At 45.3% G+C, this 18,685-nt stretch overlaps 1 protein-coding gene across 3 annotated transcripts in view; it reads right to left on the bottom strand.

The window, feature by feature from the left end:
• Positions 1-18,685, bottom strand: part of LOC109890589 (xin actin-binding repeat-containing protein 2) — a 52,684-nt gene that overhangs the window by 3,340 nt on the left and 30,659 nt on the right. For 2 of the 3 annotated variants that reach the window (XM_031792513.1, XM_031792515.1), the window contains 6 exons: positions 16,000-16,184; positions 14,505-14,645; positions 13,503-13,595; positions 12,592-12,661; positions 12,133-12,236; positions 1,467-11,802 (listed from right to left, as the gene is read on the bottom strand). In XM_031792513.1, coding sequence (XP_031648373.1) covers positions 1,467-11,802; positions 12,133-12,236; positions 12,592-12,661; positions 13,503-13,595; positions 14,505-14,645; positions 16,000-16,184 — 10,929 coding nt within the window. The remainder of the gene's footprint in view (positions 1-1,466; positions 11,803-12,132; positions 12,237-12,591; positions 12,662-13,502; positions 13,596-14,504; positions 14,646-15,999; positions 16,185-18,685) is intronic. The other variant, XM_031792514.1, reaches the window with a different exon arrangement.

Genomic DNA, 18,685 nt, shown 5'->3' with positions numbered 1-18,685 from the left:
TTAAAGTGACTAATCATAGATGACAACAGAGAGTAGCAGTGGTGTAAAGAGGGGGGGGGGGGTAATGCAAATAGTCTAGGTAGCCATTTGACTAGATGTTCAGGAGTCTTATGGCTTTGGGGTAGAAGCTGTTTAGAAGCCTCTTGGACCTAGACTTGGCGCTCCGGTACCGCTTGCCGTGCGGTAGCAGAGAAAACAGTCTATGACTAGGGTGGCTGGAGTCCTTGACAATTTTTGGGGCCTTTCTCTGACACCACCGGTATCGAGGTCTTGGATTGCAGGAAACTTAGACCGGTTCGCACTACCCTGTAGTGCCTTGTGGTCGGAGGCCGAGCAGTTGTATTGCTTCTTTAATCAGCCCAACAGTTTTCAGCTGTGCTAACATGATTGCAAAAGAGGTTTCTAATGATCAATTAGCACTTTCAAATTATAAACTTGGATTAGCTAACACAACGTGCCTATGTAGATATTCCATAAAACAATCTGCTGTTTCCAGCTACAATAGTCATTTACAACATTAACAGTGTCTGTCCTGTATTTCTGATCAATTTCGGGGTGGCAGGTAGCCTAGTGGTTAGAGTGTTGGACTCGAATCCCGAGCTGACAAGGTAAAAATCTGTTGTTCTGCCCAGTTAACCTACTGTTCTTAGGCCGTCTTTGAAAATAAGAATTTGTTATTAACTGACTTGCCTAGTTAAATTTTTAAAAGGATGTTATTTGAATGGAAAAAACAAGGACATTTCTAATTGACCCCAAACTTTTGAACAGTAGTGTATACTTAAGCAATAAGGCCTGAAGAGGTGTGGTATATGGCCAATATACCACGGCTAAGGGCTGTTCTTAAGCATGACACAACGTGGAGTGCCTGGACACAGCCCTTACCCGTGGTATATTGGCCATATATTACAAACCCTGAGGTGCCTTATTGCTATTATAAACTGGTTACCAACGTAATTAGAGCAGTTAAAATAAATGTTTTGTCATACCCTTGGTATACTGTCTATTATACCATAGGTATTAGCCAATCAGCATTCAGGGCTCAAACCACCCAGTTTATAATAAAAAATATGCAACCACATCCTCACAGAAGCATGAAAACATTAATCTATAACTTCCCATCGCTCCTTTTTGCAAAAATAGCTCTATACAGTATCTTAGGCATCAACAAAACCACCCCCCTGTAGACAAGCATATCATGAGGCACGCTCTTGCTGTGTTTTAATGCATTCTAAACAGACTGCCAGTACCCATTAGATTCATTATGCTTTAGAAGTGTTAGTGTCTGTCAGATAAGAATAAAGAAGAAGAACAACAAAGGGGAAATGCATAATTAAAAACAGTGCAGATGCAAAACGTTAATGCTGAATTTGAAGGCACTGTTAATATTTTTTACTTTCACACAAAAATATGTTAAACACACCATCACTCTCTATTAGTCTCCCCTCATGCTCCACGCGTTGGTTTACCCGTCACGACAGTCTCCTGCTGGTGTGTTACAATCTGTGATGTCCTCTGTTCTGAGACACTGAATCCCAGATTCTGGAACACACTCTCTGTTTCGGCCCAGGACTGGTTGAAGCTCTTCAGTACGTCCTCTGTGGCGGCCTTCACAGGAACTGCCATCTCTTCAACCGTCCCTTTCACCACGTCGGCATAGGAGGGAGGGAGGGGGCGGGACATGTGGCTCTCAGAGTGCGTGCTGGTCTCGCTCCTCACCCCGCTTGTTATGTTGCCAAATTCATCCATGCCAGAGAACTCCTCAGTGACGGACTTTGTTTCGGAATGGCCCGTCGGTTCGGCAGACTCTGATTCTCTCCTCTCTCTCTCCTCTTGTTTCTCTCTCACTTCTTTGAGAGCATTATGATCACCCAAGTCAAAGGCATTCTTGATGGCCTTGATGTTGAAGGCAGATGTTTCATCAGTTTTTGGCGTTTTGGGGTCTGCCTCTGGATCTTCAGTGTCACTTCCCAGTCTATCTGTGATGATCATGGGATCTTTTCTGATGAACAGCTTTGGTTGTGGTGATTCAAATTGATTGACCAGCTTTGACAGGTCAAGCCTAGGGAGATCCTCTTTCATTATGTCTATATTCACACCCTCAGGAACTTCCTCTAGATCCTCTGGACCCAGGCGCTCCGGGATTTCAATGGGGTCCTTCCGCCTGTATGTCCTGCTCACCTCTGCCTTCTGAGCTTCCTCAAAGAAGAACTTCTTGTCTCTGACAGTCATCATGGAGTCATCCATATCAGCCACATCCGGAGTCGTCGTCCCAGTCTCCATCTCCTGTGTCTGCATGTGGATCTCAGGTTCAATCAGCGCTGGGGAATCCTCTCTGTCAGAGGCTTGCTCTGTGGTCAGAAACTCAGGCATGGGTGGGGGAGGGGTCATGCCCCTATAGAGCTTCGCAGTGGTGTCCTTCAACTTGGCTAACTTCTCTGAGCTGCTCAAGGTGGGAGAGGGTGTGGCCCTACAGAACCGAGAGGTAGGGGTGCGGGGAGGGGGAGGTGGTGGGGTTGGGGTGGCACCAGACCTGTATGACGGAGGAGGTGAGGGGGTCACCATGAGGGGTGAGTCTGTTCTCCTCACTGATTCAATGCTGATGAAGGTAGGTGAAGGTGTTCGCGTTTCAAGCATAGGAGAGGGAACTCTGGGATCAGGACCTTTTACTTCAGTCAGCTCCGGCTTTTTGCTCTCACGAGAGATCTTCTTCTCCTCAACCACTTTCTTATGGGTTTCGACTCTTGATGAGCCAATGCTTGTTTTAGATATCTTGGCTGTTGCTCCTCCAAATCCTTTATTTTCAGATGCTGGTGTAGTTGGTGGTGCAGGTGATGATGCAGGTGCTGGTTCTCTATCCTGTTTTGCCATGGCTGCCATTTGTCCTTCTAAGTTTACAAGTTTTGCTTGTGCTAGGTTTCTCACATGGAAAATGATCTCTGTGAGCTTCTTCTTATTCTGATGAACAGCAACCTGTGTTAAATCACGCTTTTCCTCCGCCCTCATCAACCAGTCAGGGACCCCACTAAGTATGGTCCTCACTGAGTTTGAATCCATTTTCCCTGGATGAAGCTGCTTAATGTTAAATAGCAGCTTCTGTACCATTACACATTTCTCTGAATCTGTGCTCTCCACTGATTCAGCTGAGCTTTCCGCCATTGATTGAGCTGCTTCTGTCTGTGCTGCTGCCTTCCCTGCAATGTTCACGGAGACATCCGTAGACTCTGCCTTCGACCTCTCCTGATGCTGCTGCATTTTGCTTACTTCTCCTTGTTGTTGGAAAGACTTGACCTGCTGCTTCTGTGTGCGAACCTGCTGTTCCTGCTTCTGGAAGCTCTGTTGAACTACTCTCGCATTAACAATCACTTGCTCCTGCTTCTGAATGTGCTGTTCCTGCATTCTCTGTTGACTATGGGAGACAGATATGTGGCAGTGCCCTGGAGCTTGAGCTACTGGCATGGGAACTAGCTTTGGCTCTTTGGGAAAAGGGACTTTAATGCCTTTCTGCTTTGCCTTTGTCGTCCTTTGGATCTCCAGCTTTGTTTCCTTGGCAGCTGCAGTTTTTTCAACCTCCTCAGCTTTCTCCTGTATCACATTCGTCGCCACCTTTACTTCATTTTTTGCTGAGCTACTGGTGGCCGTCTGCGTGCTCTCCTGAACTACTCTGGTCTCACTCTTAGAAATAGTCTCCATACCCATTTCATGTACATGTAATTCGTTTTTCACTGCTCGTTGATCTTTTTCCACCACCTCGCTTTTCTCCTTCTCATTCTCTGTCGGCAACTTCACAGTTCTCACCTTGAAATTTGGTGTCACTTTTGGAATTTTGATTTTGGTGGGCTGAGATGGATTTTTTTTAACTTTCTGTGTGAGAGAGGCGTCAGTATTATTTTCCTCCTCTGCTTCGTATGTGACGGCGGATTGGGATTGAAGATGTACATTTTCCTGGACAATGCTCTGAGTGGAGATGATAGACCGTGAGCTAGCATTCATACCACTCTGCTGCTCAGCTACTGAGGATGAAATCACATTAGCGCCAGAATGGACTTTAATGTGGGACTCATGGTGAGGGTGAGCAGCAGGGACTGAAACAGGCTGATGCTTGCCAGAGGAAACAGACTGATGCTCGCCAGTGGAAACAGCCTGATGTTTTCTGGAGGCAACAGATGAGGCGTGTTCTTTCCCAGAAGAGACCATAGAGGACTGATCAGTGGTAATAAGTTTCTTATCTGAGGAAATATTTCCAGATCCAGAGGTTGATTTCTTTTCCCCCACTGAGATCAAAGGTTTGCTCAGGGGGATATGTGATGGAGCTTTCTTCATGGGCGGCTCTTGTGATGAAATGCATACTTTGCTTTTAAACTGAGTTTCCTCAGCCTGTGTTACCTCTGAGGTCACTTTTGACTGCTCTGTTTTGTGTGCAACTGAGTGTTGTTCATTTGCAACATTGGTTGAGCCCATCATTTGCATCATACTAGTTGGAGGAGAGGTGGGAGATGTGACTCGCGAAGTGGCGGGAGTTGTGTCTTGTGACTTGTTTCTCTCAGCCTCCTCTCTTTGCACACGATACCTTTCCTCTGCAAGCATCAGTGGGGTTTTGAATTTACTGGCATACGGTTTAGGTTTTGCAACTGGGGCAGGCTCTGCAGGTGGGGGTATTTTGATTGGAGGGATGAATACCTTTTTAGGTGGTCGTGGCAACTCTTCCTGTTGTGGTTTTGCCACTGGGATTGGTGAAGGGATTTTAGTCATGGACACTGTAAAATCAGATTGAACCTGTGTGTTGGTAGTATTTGTAGTTTCCACCTGTTTACAACCGATTTCACTCTTGACTTCCTTGACTACTGCTTCCTCTTTTAGTTCTGTCTGAACTGTCATTGACTGAGGAGGTGGAGGAGGCGGTGGTGGTACTGCTTGCTTTTTCTGCCATTTTGGTTTGACCAGTATTGGTTTCTTGGGTGGCTCAGATTTTGGGATTTTGAATAAAGGCCTAGCTTTAAATGGCTTTCCAGGTGGTGGTGTAGGCACTTGGTGTGGCATTGAGTTCAGCTCTTGCTGTGAGGGCGGAGGAGGAGGAAAGTCTTGCCCTGCCTCGGAGGGTGGGGGTGGGGGAGAAGGGAAAAAGTCAGGCTCCCCGCATTCTGCTGGGGGTGGAGGAGGTGGAGGCGGAAGGTCACTGTCCTGTCTCATAATCAGGGGACGGGATGTGGGAAACATTGGGCTATGGCATGACATGGACATTGGGCTGCCTGCCACTGGTGAGGGCGGGGGAGGAAGAGACATCTCAGACTCAGAGGGTGGAGGCGGGGACGTGGGAGGAGGAGGGAAATGAATCTCAGGCGTCCCTTTCTTTATCATACCTTTTCTCTTCACATCCAGGTTCCGGAAATTTGTATTCAGATTTTTGACGTTGTGTTTTTGTGTAACAGTCTTATGTTCTGTCACGGTCGTTTGCAACTGTTTCATTGTTTTTGTTTCCTGTGTTTGCTTTGAAACAATATTAGTTTGAGATGTGCTTTGAGTTTCTTTCATCACATGTATGTCTGAGGATGCTTCATTCTCAGTTATCTGATTCGTTGATGCATTGTCAGTCATCTGATTGGTCATGTTTTTCTTCTTTATGAAGATGGGTTTAGGGGGTGGTGGTATTCTCTGTTTCACAGCCTGTTTTTTAACATGTGTCTGCTGTGAGGACTCAGACATATTGACTGTTTTGACCTGTGTTGTCACGTTCATGTCTGAGACTTGTGTTTCTCTCTGTGTTTCTTTCGTCACATTTATGTCTGAGACTGCTTTATTCTCAGTCATATGATTGGCTGATTTATTCACAATCATCTGATTGACTGCTTTATTCTCAGTCATATGATTGGCTGATTTATTCACAATCATCTGATTGCCTGCTTTATTCTCAGTTATATGATTGGCTGATTTATTCACACTCATCTGATTGGATGCTTTATTCTCACTCATGTGATTGGCTGATTTATTTACAATCATCTGATTGGCTGCTTTATTCTCAGTCATGTGATTGGCTGATTTATTTACAATCATCTGATTGCCTGCTTTATTCTCAGTCATCTGATTGGCTGCTTTATTCACAGTCCTCTGATTGGCTGCTTTAATCTCTGTCATCTGATTAATTGATATATTATCAGTCATCTGATTGGTCAGGTTTTTCTTCTTTATGATCATGTGCTTAGGAGGGGGTTGCATTTTCTGTTTTACACTCTTTGTCTGTTCTTTAACTTCAGTCTGTTCTTTTACATGTTCCTGCTGTGAGTCCTCCACAATATTTACTGTTTGGACCTGTGTTGTCATAGAGTGTTCCTCTTGGGTGAGGGTCTTGCTGCTCTTCACTGATTTGTTCTCGGTGTACGTCTCAGTGTGCTTTTGTGTGGTGTCCTGTGATTTACTGCTCTGACTCTGAGACAGGTTTTTCACAGCAGGAGCTAGATTGACTGTGACGTTCTCATTCTTAGCCACATCTGAGTATTCATGGTCCATCACTTGCTGTGTGGGTAATGGATTTTTCACATGAGCTCTAGGAGCTTTCCTGGGAGGATACTTTCGTACTTTCCGATTTGAATATTCTTTTCTCTGCATCAGATTCTTTATGGCTCCTTTAACATCTCCCTTTATCACCTCCTCCTTCTCCATCTGTGATTGCTCCTCATCCTGGTCCTGCCCCTGCCCTTCGTAGAGGCATTTTATGGAGGTCTTCACATCTCCCTCAGTGCTTCCCCTGCGTTGCATTCGGGGGGATGTGGATGGTTCTAGTAACAGCTGTATTGTGCCTCTCACGTCCCCCTGTTCACTCACTTGGTGCTGGTAAAGCTTTTTCTCACTCGAGGCCTCGTGCAAACCCTTCAGCGCAATATGAATGTCTCCCTTTACAATCTCCTCCTTTTCCATCTCTTTCACTGCCTGCTTAGCCTCTTCAAGTGATTTCAAGGTGCCTTTGATATCGCCGGGCACTAAATCCTCAACAGTTACCTCAGTCTTGGTGGTCGACGATTTCTCTAATGATTGGAGGGCTCCTCGGATATCACCTCGGACAATTTCTGGCTTTTCCATTTCCTTGGCTTGGTTTTGAGCCTCCTCCAAAGACCTCAGAGTGGTGTGCAGGTCCCCTTTCACCACTTCCTCTTTCTCTATCACGACTCTCTTGCTAATAGTTTTGGTCAGTGAGTCCAGTGCTGCCCTCAGATCTCCCTTGACAATTTCCTCCTTCTGCAGGTTGTCCAGCAAGAGAGCAGGTTCCATCATGAACACCTTCACTGTGTTGTTGACATCACCCGGGACAATATCGTCCTCAGCTACTGTGCGTTCAATCTGCTGTTGATTCTTCCTTAGTGTCATTTTGGTTTCCATAACGTCGCCGCCAATGATACGCTCCTTCTGCGCCTGTTCTTGTTCCTCATTAGGTTCAAACTGGAGTTGTTTGAGGTAATCCAGTGCCCCAGATTCAATACAGGTGGAGTAAAAGCTAACGTTACCCCTCTCCGTGTCTTCCACCCTTATCCTTTTAGATTCCTCTGACCCTGGGTTGGACAAGAGACTGTGAAGGGTCCTACTGACATTGCCTTTGATGATATCCTCCTTCTCAATGCCACCACCGTCTTCCTTATTGAGGAGGGAGTATATAGTCATTCGCACATCTCCCTTTTCATCTTCTTGAATCAGAATTCCACGTTTTGAGGAGCCCTCCTCCTTCAGTAGGTTGTTGATGGCCTCTTGAATGTCGCCTCTGAGGATTTCCTCCTTCTCAACATTGAATCCCTTTTCTTGGTTGAATAGCTGTTTTACTGTTGTGTTGATGTTGCCTCTCTCGTCCTGGTCTATGACTATCCCTGTCTCTGTCATTTCTCGTCTGTTTAGGAGGTTCATCATGATGTTGTTCAGATCCCCTCTGATCACCTCCTCCTTCTGGATTTCTGGAGCATCTTGGTTCAAGAGTCTGTATTTTGCCATTCTGACATCTCCGATCTCATCCGTCTCAATGAGAATCCCTTGTGAGTCAACCATTTTCTGACAATACAGCTCTTCAAGGGTCTCTTTGATGCTCTTCCCCATTATTTCAGTTCTTTCTACACTGTTCTCATTAAATTTGGTTAAAGGAGTGGTTTCAAAAAGCCATGTTGTTGTCTTTACATCTGCTTGTGGGATCTCCTCCCGGGTGACAACAGTCTCTGTTCCGTCTGACTCTTTAATGCTGTCAAGCGGCTGTTTTTCAAAGAGCCACACAGACTGTTTGACATCTCCTTTCATCACTTCTTCTTTTGTCACGGTCTCCATTTCATCATATTCTGAGACCTCGCCACGGATCTTATCGATGCTGTGTGTTTCAAACATCCACGAGGCAGTCCTGACGTCCCCTTTTTGGATCTCACTCACGCTAACAGTTCTAACATACTTCTGGGACAGTTCATCTGTCTCAAAAAGGTGTTTGTTTGTCTTCACATCACCACCCTGGATATCTTCAACTGTTTTAGTCAACATTTTCATGTCCTCAGCGATTTCATCAAGAGGTTGTGTTTCGAACCTCCACCTGGCCGTGCTGACATCACCTTTCTGGACGTCCTCCTCAGTGACAGATTTGATGACATAGACGTCGTCTGTGTCCCTTATTGAATCCAGAGGTTTTGTCTCAAATAACCACCGTGCCCCCACCACATCTCCGCTCATGATTTCTTCCTTTGTCATAGTGGTAACTTCATGGTAGTGGCCCTCTTTGTCACAGATTGCATACAGTGGCTGATTTTCAAACATCATGGTGTAGCTTTTCACATCCCCTTTCTCTATATCGTCCCTGATGATGCTCTGGAGTTTTGACATCTCAGTCTCGGTGGACTCCTCTTGGATTTTATCGAGAGAGTAAGTCTCGAAAACGAAGCGTCCTTGACCAACGTTTCCTCCCAGCACATCGGTTACGGTGCGAGTGTCCTTGGCTCCCTCTGTAACCTCACAGATAGTGTCTATAGGTTGGTTTTCAAAAAGCCACATGTTGTTCACTACATTTCCTTTCTGAATTTCCTCCGCCGTAAGGGTCTTCAGCTTATGCATCGTTTCAGCTGAGGTTGAGGTCATGATGTCTGAAGACCTATTCTGGAAGAGAAACTTCATCCTAGACACATCTCCAGACTGGACATCAATCTTAGTCACTCTCCTGAAGGCACCACTCTCCTCCCCTGTGAGGTTCTCCAGGTTCTCTGTCTCAAAGAGGAAGCGAGCGTGATGCACATCTTTGCCTTGGACGTCCTCTTGTTTGACAGTGCAGGTTTTGAGAACGGTCTCCGATTCGGACTCGGAATGGTCACAGATGTTATCGAGGTTCTGAGTCTCAAAGAGCCATGTGCATGTTTTGACGTCCCCTTTGTTGACCTCCTCAACCTCAGTCTCATTCCTCACCTTATCTGCTTTCTCATACAGATTATCCATTGGTTGAGTCTCGAACAGCCACCTGCAGGTTTTCACATCACCCTTCTCAATTTCAACACTCTCCTTTGTCTTAGTTTCATCTTCATCAGTGTTGCTAAAATGTTTAATACCATCGAGGGGTTGAGTTTCAAATAACCACTTGGCAGTCTTGACATCGCCCGATTCAATCTCCTCCTTTGATATACCTTTTATAATCTGGAATTTATTGATACTTTCCTCAAACTCATCGATAGGATGTGTTTCAAACATCCACCTGCAGCTGCGAACATCTCCTTTTACTATCTCCTCACGTCGCACGGTTTTCACCTCGTGGTAGTGTCCCTCGCTGTCTTGCATGGCATACATCGGGGTGGATTCAAAAATTACTTTGTTTGATTTCACAGACCCACTGGTAACACCTTCAACTTGGATTCTCTGTGCCCCCTCACATCTGCTTAAATCCAAGGTTTCAAATCTTTCCTTGTGATTTGTGACGTCGCCCTTATCAAGTTCTTCAAGGTTTATAGTGCGTGTCATTTCCTTCTTCTCCTCCCTTATGTTTTCAAGTGGTTGACTTTCAAAAACCCACTTCTGATGTCTAACATCACCCTTCTCCTCCTCGGACGCAACCATCTTCTGAAGTTTCCCTACTTCAGCCAGATCCTTCAGGTTCTCTATTGGCACTGTCTCAAACAGATGTTTTGCTGATCGCACATCACCTCCTACAATCTCCTCTGAGGGTAAAGGTCTGGCATTGGCATTGTCTTTCAGAGTATCCATCTGCTGTGTCTCGAAAACCAAGCAGTGCTTCCGTACATCTGCTCCAATAATCTCCTCCTTTTGCCTGATGCTTTGCCATTCCTCGTCTTTAATGGAGTCCAGTGTCTTTGTCTCGAACAGCCACCTCCCCCGGTTCACGCCTCCCTGGGAGTTGTCCTCCATGGAGACTCCACAGATCAGCTTCACCTTGGCAGGGTCTTTGTTGATCATGTCCAGAGGCTGGGTCTCAAAGAGCCAGCGGGAGGTCTTTACGTCTCCTTTCTCCATCTCCTCCCTGCGGATGGCGGTGATCTCCAGTATATTTCCAGAGTTGCCCCTGATGACACACATGGGCTGGGTCTCAAACATCCGTGTGGTTGTCTTCACTTCCCCTTTGATCTCCTCAAGCTCTGACTTCAGGTTCAAGAAGTGGCTCTCCTCAATGGTCTCTGTGTGGCTGAGGGAATCCAAGTGTTGAGTTTCAAACAGATACCTGGCTGTTTTCACATCCCCTCCTGTGATATCTTTAGTGAAGACAACCTCCAAGGCTTGCTCATCCTCCTGGTAGAATTTATTCAGGCAATCCAGTGGCTGGGTCTCAAAAAGATAGGTGGCTGTTCGTACATCTCCTCTCGCTAGCTCGGTCAATTTCCCTGTCTGTACGGTGGAGTCTGGGGTGTCTGCACGCAGCGCATCCATGGGCTGGGTCTCAAACATCCATGCTGTGTATTTGACATCACTTCCTGCAATGATTTCCTGCTCAGCAATGTTCTTCACGTCATCATCCTCATCTGGGGTGTCATCTTTAATGGTATCCAGCGGCTTATTCTCAAACATCCAGCGCATGGACTGCACCTCCCCTTTAAGGATCTCATCCCACTCCAGGTAATCTCCCTCAGGGCTCATACATTCATCCCCACCACTGTTCTCAAACACATAGCAAGCCTGCTGGACTTCCCCGGTCATCTCATCTTCACTATCCAGCTGTGACTGCTCGATCTCCGTGACGTCGGTGAAGTAATCCTTCTCCATGGTCCTCCGAACCTCTGGGTGCATGTGCTTGTACAGGCGCTTCAGCTCATTGAGGTTCCTCTGCTTGGAGTACTGCTCTTTGTTGAAGATGTATCTCTGTTGGCCAGCCTGCTCCTGAGGCGGGAGAGAGTCACAGCACTCGGGGACCTCCTGGGGCAGTAGTTCAGTGGGTGGAGGAGGGAAGTGCTCCATGGTCTCATAATCCATGGATGAGGCTGAGGCAGCAGTAGAGGAAGAGACAACCCCTGTCCTCATATTGGATGAAGCTAAGGCAGGGGTAGAGGAAGAGACAGCCCCTGTCCTGATATTGGATGAGGCTGAGGCAGCGGTAGAGGAAGAGACAACCCCTGTCCTCATATTGGATGAAGCTAAGGCAGGGGTAGAGGAAGAGATAGCCCCTGTCCTGATATTGGATGAGGCTGAGGCAGCGGTAGATGAAGAGACAACCCCTGTCCTCATAGTGGATGAGGATTCATAGCTCGTTGCTGCTGAAGCCCTGGATGACTGCTTCACAGTGGACAAACTTTCATAGATAGCTGCTGCTGAGGAGGACTGGTTTACCGGTGCCCATTGAAACTGGTTATAATCCAGATCAATCTATGGTTTTATGATTGATGGAAAGAAGGACAGTGGTAGTTGCAGTCAGAATATGAAGTGATAGAGAAATGGAAAAGAGGACAGTATAGCAGAATAACCCATAGAGTAGATTTAAGCAGATAATGACATCTCTGAATATGTTTGTTTTTACACAAAATAATAACAACTATCATAAGTTTGTGCTTTTTAAGCTCATCCCATTCTCACGTCATCCAATGTACTCCGTACTCACTACCCTCAAAGTGAATTCCCCTACTTTGATGTTGATATCATGGCATCGTCTATAGACACACTATAATGGCCACGTAGATAAACAGACTGCATCATTACCTTCATTTGCTTGCCCGGCGTGGCCTGTTCGATCGTCTTCTCATACTGCTGCTTCAAAGCCTGAGTGGAGACCTTTGGTAAGTCCTCTCCTCCTATGACCTTAACTGAAATAGAAACAGGAAGCAGTTGTCTCATTAAACGAGTCTCAGTTTGAAGCCCAGTTGGTTTGGAGGAAACTAAAATTGTGTCTTTAAAACCTACCATTTCCAATTCTGAAAGTGGCATCGATTACCCTATTCCCAGTTGTAATTTTTTTTACCTTCCAATGCCTTGATTTAATTTGCGGCCATGCACTGAATTTCTGATAGAAAATCATCTGCAACACAATTAAATTCCGCACCTCATCTGTAATTTTGTCTTGGAGAATAATCCTTTTCAAAAGTCATTACTATACAACATACACTCTAGGCTGTGATCAAAAAAGCCAAAAATGCAAATATGAATAGTATTATAAGCTACCTGTTTCATCATAATGGTTTTCATAACTGGAGGACACGTTGCTTTGTTGAACTCTTTGATCATGAGTCACCTGTAATGAGATGGAGGCAAGTGGTGAGCACAAAAGGCAATTCTTCAAATTGATTTCCTTCACACACAGACAACAGAAAGGCCCTGCATTTATTTTATTTTTTTACTTTACTCTGTGTTGGAAAACTTTGGAAAACAAATAAAGTGCCATGAGAAACAAAAAGTGTTACAATTTGTCACGCCCTGGCCATAGAGAGGTTTTTATTCTCTATTTTGGTTAGGCCAGGGTGTAGGCATTCTATGTTCATGTTTCTATGTTTTCTATTTCTTTGTGTTTGGCCAGGTATGGTTCTCAATCAGGGACAGCTGTCTATTGTTGTCTCTGATTGGGAATCATACTTAGATAGCTTCCCCCCCTCCTCCTTCAGTGTGGGATCTTGTTCTTTCGGTTGTGTGCAGGTAGTTGGCACAACGAAGCTGTTCGGTCGTTGTATTCTTTGTTTTGTTTTTCCTAAAAGTGTCACTTCATTATTCAATTATGTGGAACTCAAAGAACACTGCGCCTTGGTCTCATACTTCCGACGACACCCGTTGCACAATTATTAACGTACACTTAATTATAGATGTTGGGGCAGGTGCGGGGACAGCTAACATATTGAGTAGATGTGCACTAAAATGATGGGAAGCGGCCTAACAGGCCCCGGGATGGGCTCAATATGCATTTGTGAGAAATAGGCTTAGTTTGAGACTGCACAGTTGCAGGGTTAAGGGTCCAACTGAATATAAAGACTAATAAAAAAATATATATATATATATATGAGAGAAAAGTTGAGTAATGATCTGAATTAATTGGTAAATACCAGGTGAGTAATGTATTGTAATAAAGCATGAGTGTATAATACCTCCTGGTCATGGAAGTAGGCCTCTTGCTGAGTGGTGGGATTGACCTCTCTGACACTGCTCCTCACTGTCACCTCCTGTGAGCTAGACACCTCCTGTCAGAAAGACCACACACAGACCGTTCACACACTAGGCCTACATATTTATGATTCACAAACACAAATGTCTCCAGGTGCCGGTGGGTGTGGTTTACGCCGGTTCTGCTTTACATGGGTACTTTAGATGAGGGTGGCATACAGTATTTTGTCACAAACCCGCTCGACTAGCGTCTGTTCCTGTCGCTGACAGGTTGCAAGCAACACACTCGCACACAAACACTTTAACACACACACACATTGTAGCTAGCAGTCACAAACACACAGCAGTATTGTGTTCCCCCTGACAGCAGACCATATTTAGCAGCAGGAGGGGAAAAATATGAATGTTCAGAGAGCAAAGCTTACTGGAAAATCCATCTGTTGTACATAATACATTATTTCCTGTCAATTGCAGAGCTCTCCCCGTGAGAATAGTAATGCCAGAATTCTATTAGACATTAACTTAAGGAGAGAGTGAGTGACAAATAGAGAGAGGTGGAAAATCTCTGAAGTAAAATGAAAATACACCAAATGCACCTCAAATAGGTTTTTAGAAATGGAATACTTGTAATTGGACTTTCTTTCCCTGGCATTGTACCTCGGCTGTCATTGTAAATAAGAATTTGTTCTTAACTGACTTGCCTAGTTAAATGAAGGTTAAATTAAATAAATGTTTTCAAAAATGTAGAGCGCAGAAGCATACATGTCAGAATAGTACTGGCTCCCTGAGACCAGTTCTGGTATTACATATGTTGTTGCTGTACAACTTGCCATACAGCAAAACAAAACAGCATGTGGACCCTTTACCTGAGCTGCACAACAAAACCCACTGCTCCACATCCCACCACAGCCCCAGTGCAATATAAATAAATAAGAATGAAGGATTTCTATGTATGGCTTATGCCTTGCCTGTTTAGTTGCCAGTACCTGCACGGATCTCTTTTCTACGTGGACCTGAGTAATGCTGGTCTGGGACTGGGAGGATGAGGCGTACTCCTGGCTCTCAAACTGTTTCTTCACGCTGGCCAGACCCCCTGGCAGAGAACAGGCTTCAGACTCCTCCATAACCTATGAAGAGAAGACATAGGCATCATTCGTTCGAGTCCTCTCCATGCAAAGGGCTCTCAGAAGAGTATCTTCAGGGGTACAGTGGTAGTTAATGCAGAAGCGATAGTTCCTGGGACGTCCTGAAGGGGGCATAAGTGAGCAGCATATTCCACAGGACTGGACTACTTTCCCTAAATACAGTAGGGAGTTATGACCTCATGACGTTTGCAAGAGAAGGATGTCCCCAGTCTCCCCACACGATTGGAGATCCCAAACATCTGTGACACCAAGTCAAATCAAACTAACTAGTACAACACGGCATAACAGTATCAAGCTATGTTTTAGTGGCGTATGCAGACAGTAGCTGTAAAGGTATGGATGGATAATTCTGGTCCAGATTCTGTCTGTTACCCCTCGTAGTGTTCAGTAACCCTACAGCCCAGCCTCCCACCGACCAGCTGTCAGCAGCCTCCCCATGGGCCGTGACACTGGGATCAACGGAGGTCATCGCAGTGGCACCGACAAATGACACTGATGGCCTCAATGCAAATCAACATTGGTATCATTATTCAGTACTGAATGTAAAAGTAAATGATACATGATGAATGTTGATATCCCACTACTTGTCTTCAGAATTGTACACGTTACTGTGTGGACAGAGGTTCCTGGAATATGTGGTTGCTGGAAGATCTTTGTAGTTTCCAGGAATATTCAACACTGGGTTTCTTTATGACAAAAGAGGAATTATTTCTATCCATGAGGCTTCTCAGTATAAAAAGGCTTAGAAATACAACAACGTCTTCCTGACGTTCCTTTCAGTTCCAATCAGATAACAGTGACCTGGGTATAGAGAAGCTGAATGGAATGCAACAGACCAGGGAAGAGAAGTATAATAGTGAATAATAGTGAACCGCTGAGAATAGTAAAAGGCTAAAAGGTTGCGGCTCCGATGGCTTCAGTCCACAGACTAAGTTGAATTAATGGCCTCGGCTTAATACATGCCCTCGTTTTCAATTACAGGTTGGACACAGTCTAAGCTGCTTCCAGAGAGGTGTTTCTTTACTCTGATGAACCAGGCATGTAAAGCTCTTTTTTGTTGTGTTTTTTTTACACAGCAGATTTGCGTGGTCATGGATGTCTGTGTCGAAACGTTTTCAGAATGCATCATATTTGGAGATATGTGAAAATGTTCTGTTAATAATGTCCATTAAAATGGGATGCACTGGCAATTATACCGCGCACATTTCAATGTGTGTGTTTGAAGGTATAGTGTCTGTCTGCCTGTCCTGCCTGCTTATCAGCCTGTCTAGTTATTATCCTTGGAGTGTCTTTCCCTCCATCTCTCTTTTACGTCCTTGTGGAAGTATCCCCTTACCGTGGCGGATGAGCTGCTGGCCTCCTTCTTGGACACGGCAGCCTGATACATGGCCATGCGTTCCTTTAGTGACACGGACTCCGCCTCCTCGCTGGTGGGCGCTCCTCCGTCTCCTTTCCTCTGACTCACCACCCCTTCCCTTTCCTCAGGACGTCCTGACCTGGTTCCACCCGCGCTGCCCGCAGCTGCAAAACGCAACAGACATGGAGTTTACTCTCCAGGACATGAGAATGCAGTTTATGCACGGAACGAGCCGAATCCGTTTGTCACGCGAATTGCTGCATTCGCTCTTACCATTGATTTACAGTGAATCCGTGGTTTACGTGAAAGTCAGATCAGTTATGAGTCAACTTTTCATCTTTTCCCATTGATGTTCACCCTTTTGTGGTGCCAATAGACTTATGGTCAAATAAAATAAAACATGTACAAACAGAAGAGATACTGGTTGAAATGACAATGGATGACATTTTAACAGGACGTATTGGAAAAAAGTTGTGCTAGCTACATCCTATTATTAAGGACAGGGCCATGATGTAACTGCGACATAGAGACAACAGTGAAAACCTCTACCAGTCCAGGCTGCTGTGGGGAGGACGGCTCATAATAATGGCTGGAACGGAGTCAATGGAATGGTACCAAACACAAACGTGGTTTCCATGTAGTTTATATCATTCCATCCAGTGATTACTGTGAGCCGTCCTCCCCTCAGCAGCCTCCACTCATCTCTTCTGCCATCCAAGTTAGCTTCACTCCTCCGACTGGCTTGTTCCAGGACCACGTCCCCTCACATGTTTCGTACATGACCCCTCTATACATAGCCATAGACATGACAATGGGGATTCACAAAGGATGTTGTCATGAAACTGAAGCGAGTCACACTCATCAATCAAACAGGACTGCTCTAACATCACACGCACACGCACACACAAATTGGACGCACACACTGATTAGCGGTTAGTACGGTACATCCCTATAGACGTCCAATTAGTGTCAAGTATTGATTTATGGTTGACTCCGCTACGCTATAAGGCATCATTAAGCCAGTGAGATGACTCCACTGAGGATCTCTCTAACACCCACACTGGACCTCAAGGCTTTTAGCATGTTGATTCTGCCGGGGTTATAATGCATTGAGATCAAAGAGGACACGGATGGAAATGGTAATTGTGTTGTCTAGTACACGTTGATATTCCTATGTTGTGGATTTTCTCTGCTGTTCCACATACTGGGGTGGGGGGGGGGGGTCATAGCCTAAACAGAAGCACATGGATAGAGCACTGGTATATTTTAAGGAACTGTTCCAATGGTATCTCAGCTACTACTATTAGCGATATAAAGCTATTCTTTGCCTGGTACATACCGTGCGCATATACCCCTATGGAGAAGAGCTAGTCATCCTAATGCCTGTCAGACCACTTTTAGAAAAGTCCTATGAATACATGTGTTACTATCTGCCGGTTTGATTTCCTATTCCTGGAATTGACTGGTTGTCTGACCGGATGACACAAGTCAAACATGCTCCCTACTTCAAGTCTATTGAAACAGGGCCAAGGTATATATTCGTCTCATAAACGCACATGATTTCTCACAGGAGCCAATCACTTGAATTGGCTACCATGTGATGAAAGCACGTTCCCTTAAACCACCATTTTTAGATCCTCCTGCTATGGCGGGCGTGTTAGTGTTAACCAATCACCCTGCGCTGCCGAGAGAGATAGCTAGAGGATGACACACCAGCACAGCAATGTCCAAAAATAAATGTGGGTTTTACCCACTCTTGACTATAAATACAGGTCAGATACCCTACACCTGAGTTCACCTGAAACCTGACACTCGTTTAACACAGCGAACGTGGGATAATGTCCTCATTTATCACTGGGGATAGGTGCGTACCACACGTAAGGCTAAATTAATCGTTAGAACCTTCGTAGGAGCATCGTTAAATCTCAGAGCTGTTTCCCAAAACCATTATTAATGTTGGACTTGAAAATGTTTGTAATCTAACGCCTGCCTCGGACCACTCGTAGAACAGCAAAGTGCATTGCTAGAGGCTTTTTTGCGTTCCCGCATCACTTTATACGGAGCAGATCTCCGGTAATTAGAATAAGCCACCTTAATATTTGTAGCCGTAGGTGGTAATATCTCTCTAGGAGCTGATCCGCCGTCAGTATTGTGAACTAATTCTAATGTTAAGGAAAGATTTTAATGTAGAAAGCTGATCCGAGAGCAGCTCTCCCTTTCTTTTGATCCTATCAGTATTGGCACATGCGCTAACGTCGCACTTAGTGACCGTTCTCTCTGCGTGGTGTTTTGGGAAACGTGTGTTACATCTTCAGCAGTTGTAGGGAAACGCGTGCTACATCTGTAGCCGTTGTAGGGAAACGCGTGCTACATCTGTAGCCGTTGTAAGGAAACACGTTTTACATCTTCAGCCGTTGTAGGGAAACGCGTGCTACATCTGTAGCCGTTGTAGGGAAACGCGTGTTACATCTGTAGCCGTTGTAGGGAAACGCGTGCTACATCTGTAGCCGTTGTAGGGAAATGCGTGTTACATCTTCGGACCGTGTAGGAAAGATGCATATTGTAAACAATCCTAATCCTAAATTACAATGCTATCGGGAAACTGGGCCCTGGGCTGTCAGTAAGACAGAAAGACATACAAGCGTTCTGATGCCATAAAAACGCT

This window comes from Oncorhynchus kisutch, linkage group LG16, assembly GCF_002021735.2.
Source record: "Oncorhynchus kisutch isolate 150728-3 linkage group LG16, Okis_V2, whole genome shotgun sequence".
Lineage (NCBI taxonomy): Eukaryota > Metazoa > Chordata > Actinopteri > Salmoniformes > Salmonidae > Oncorhynchus > Oncorhynchus kisutch.
This window is presented reverse-complemented; position numbering and strand designations above follow the sequence as displayed.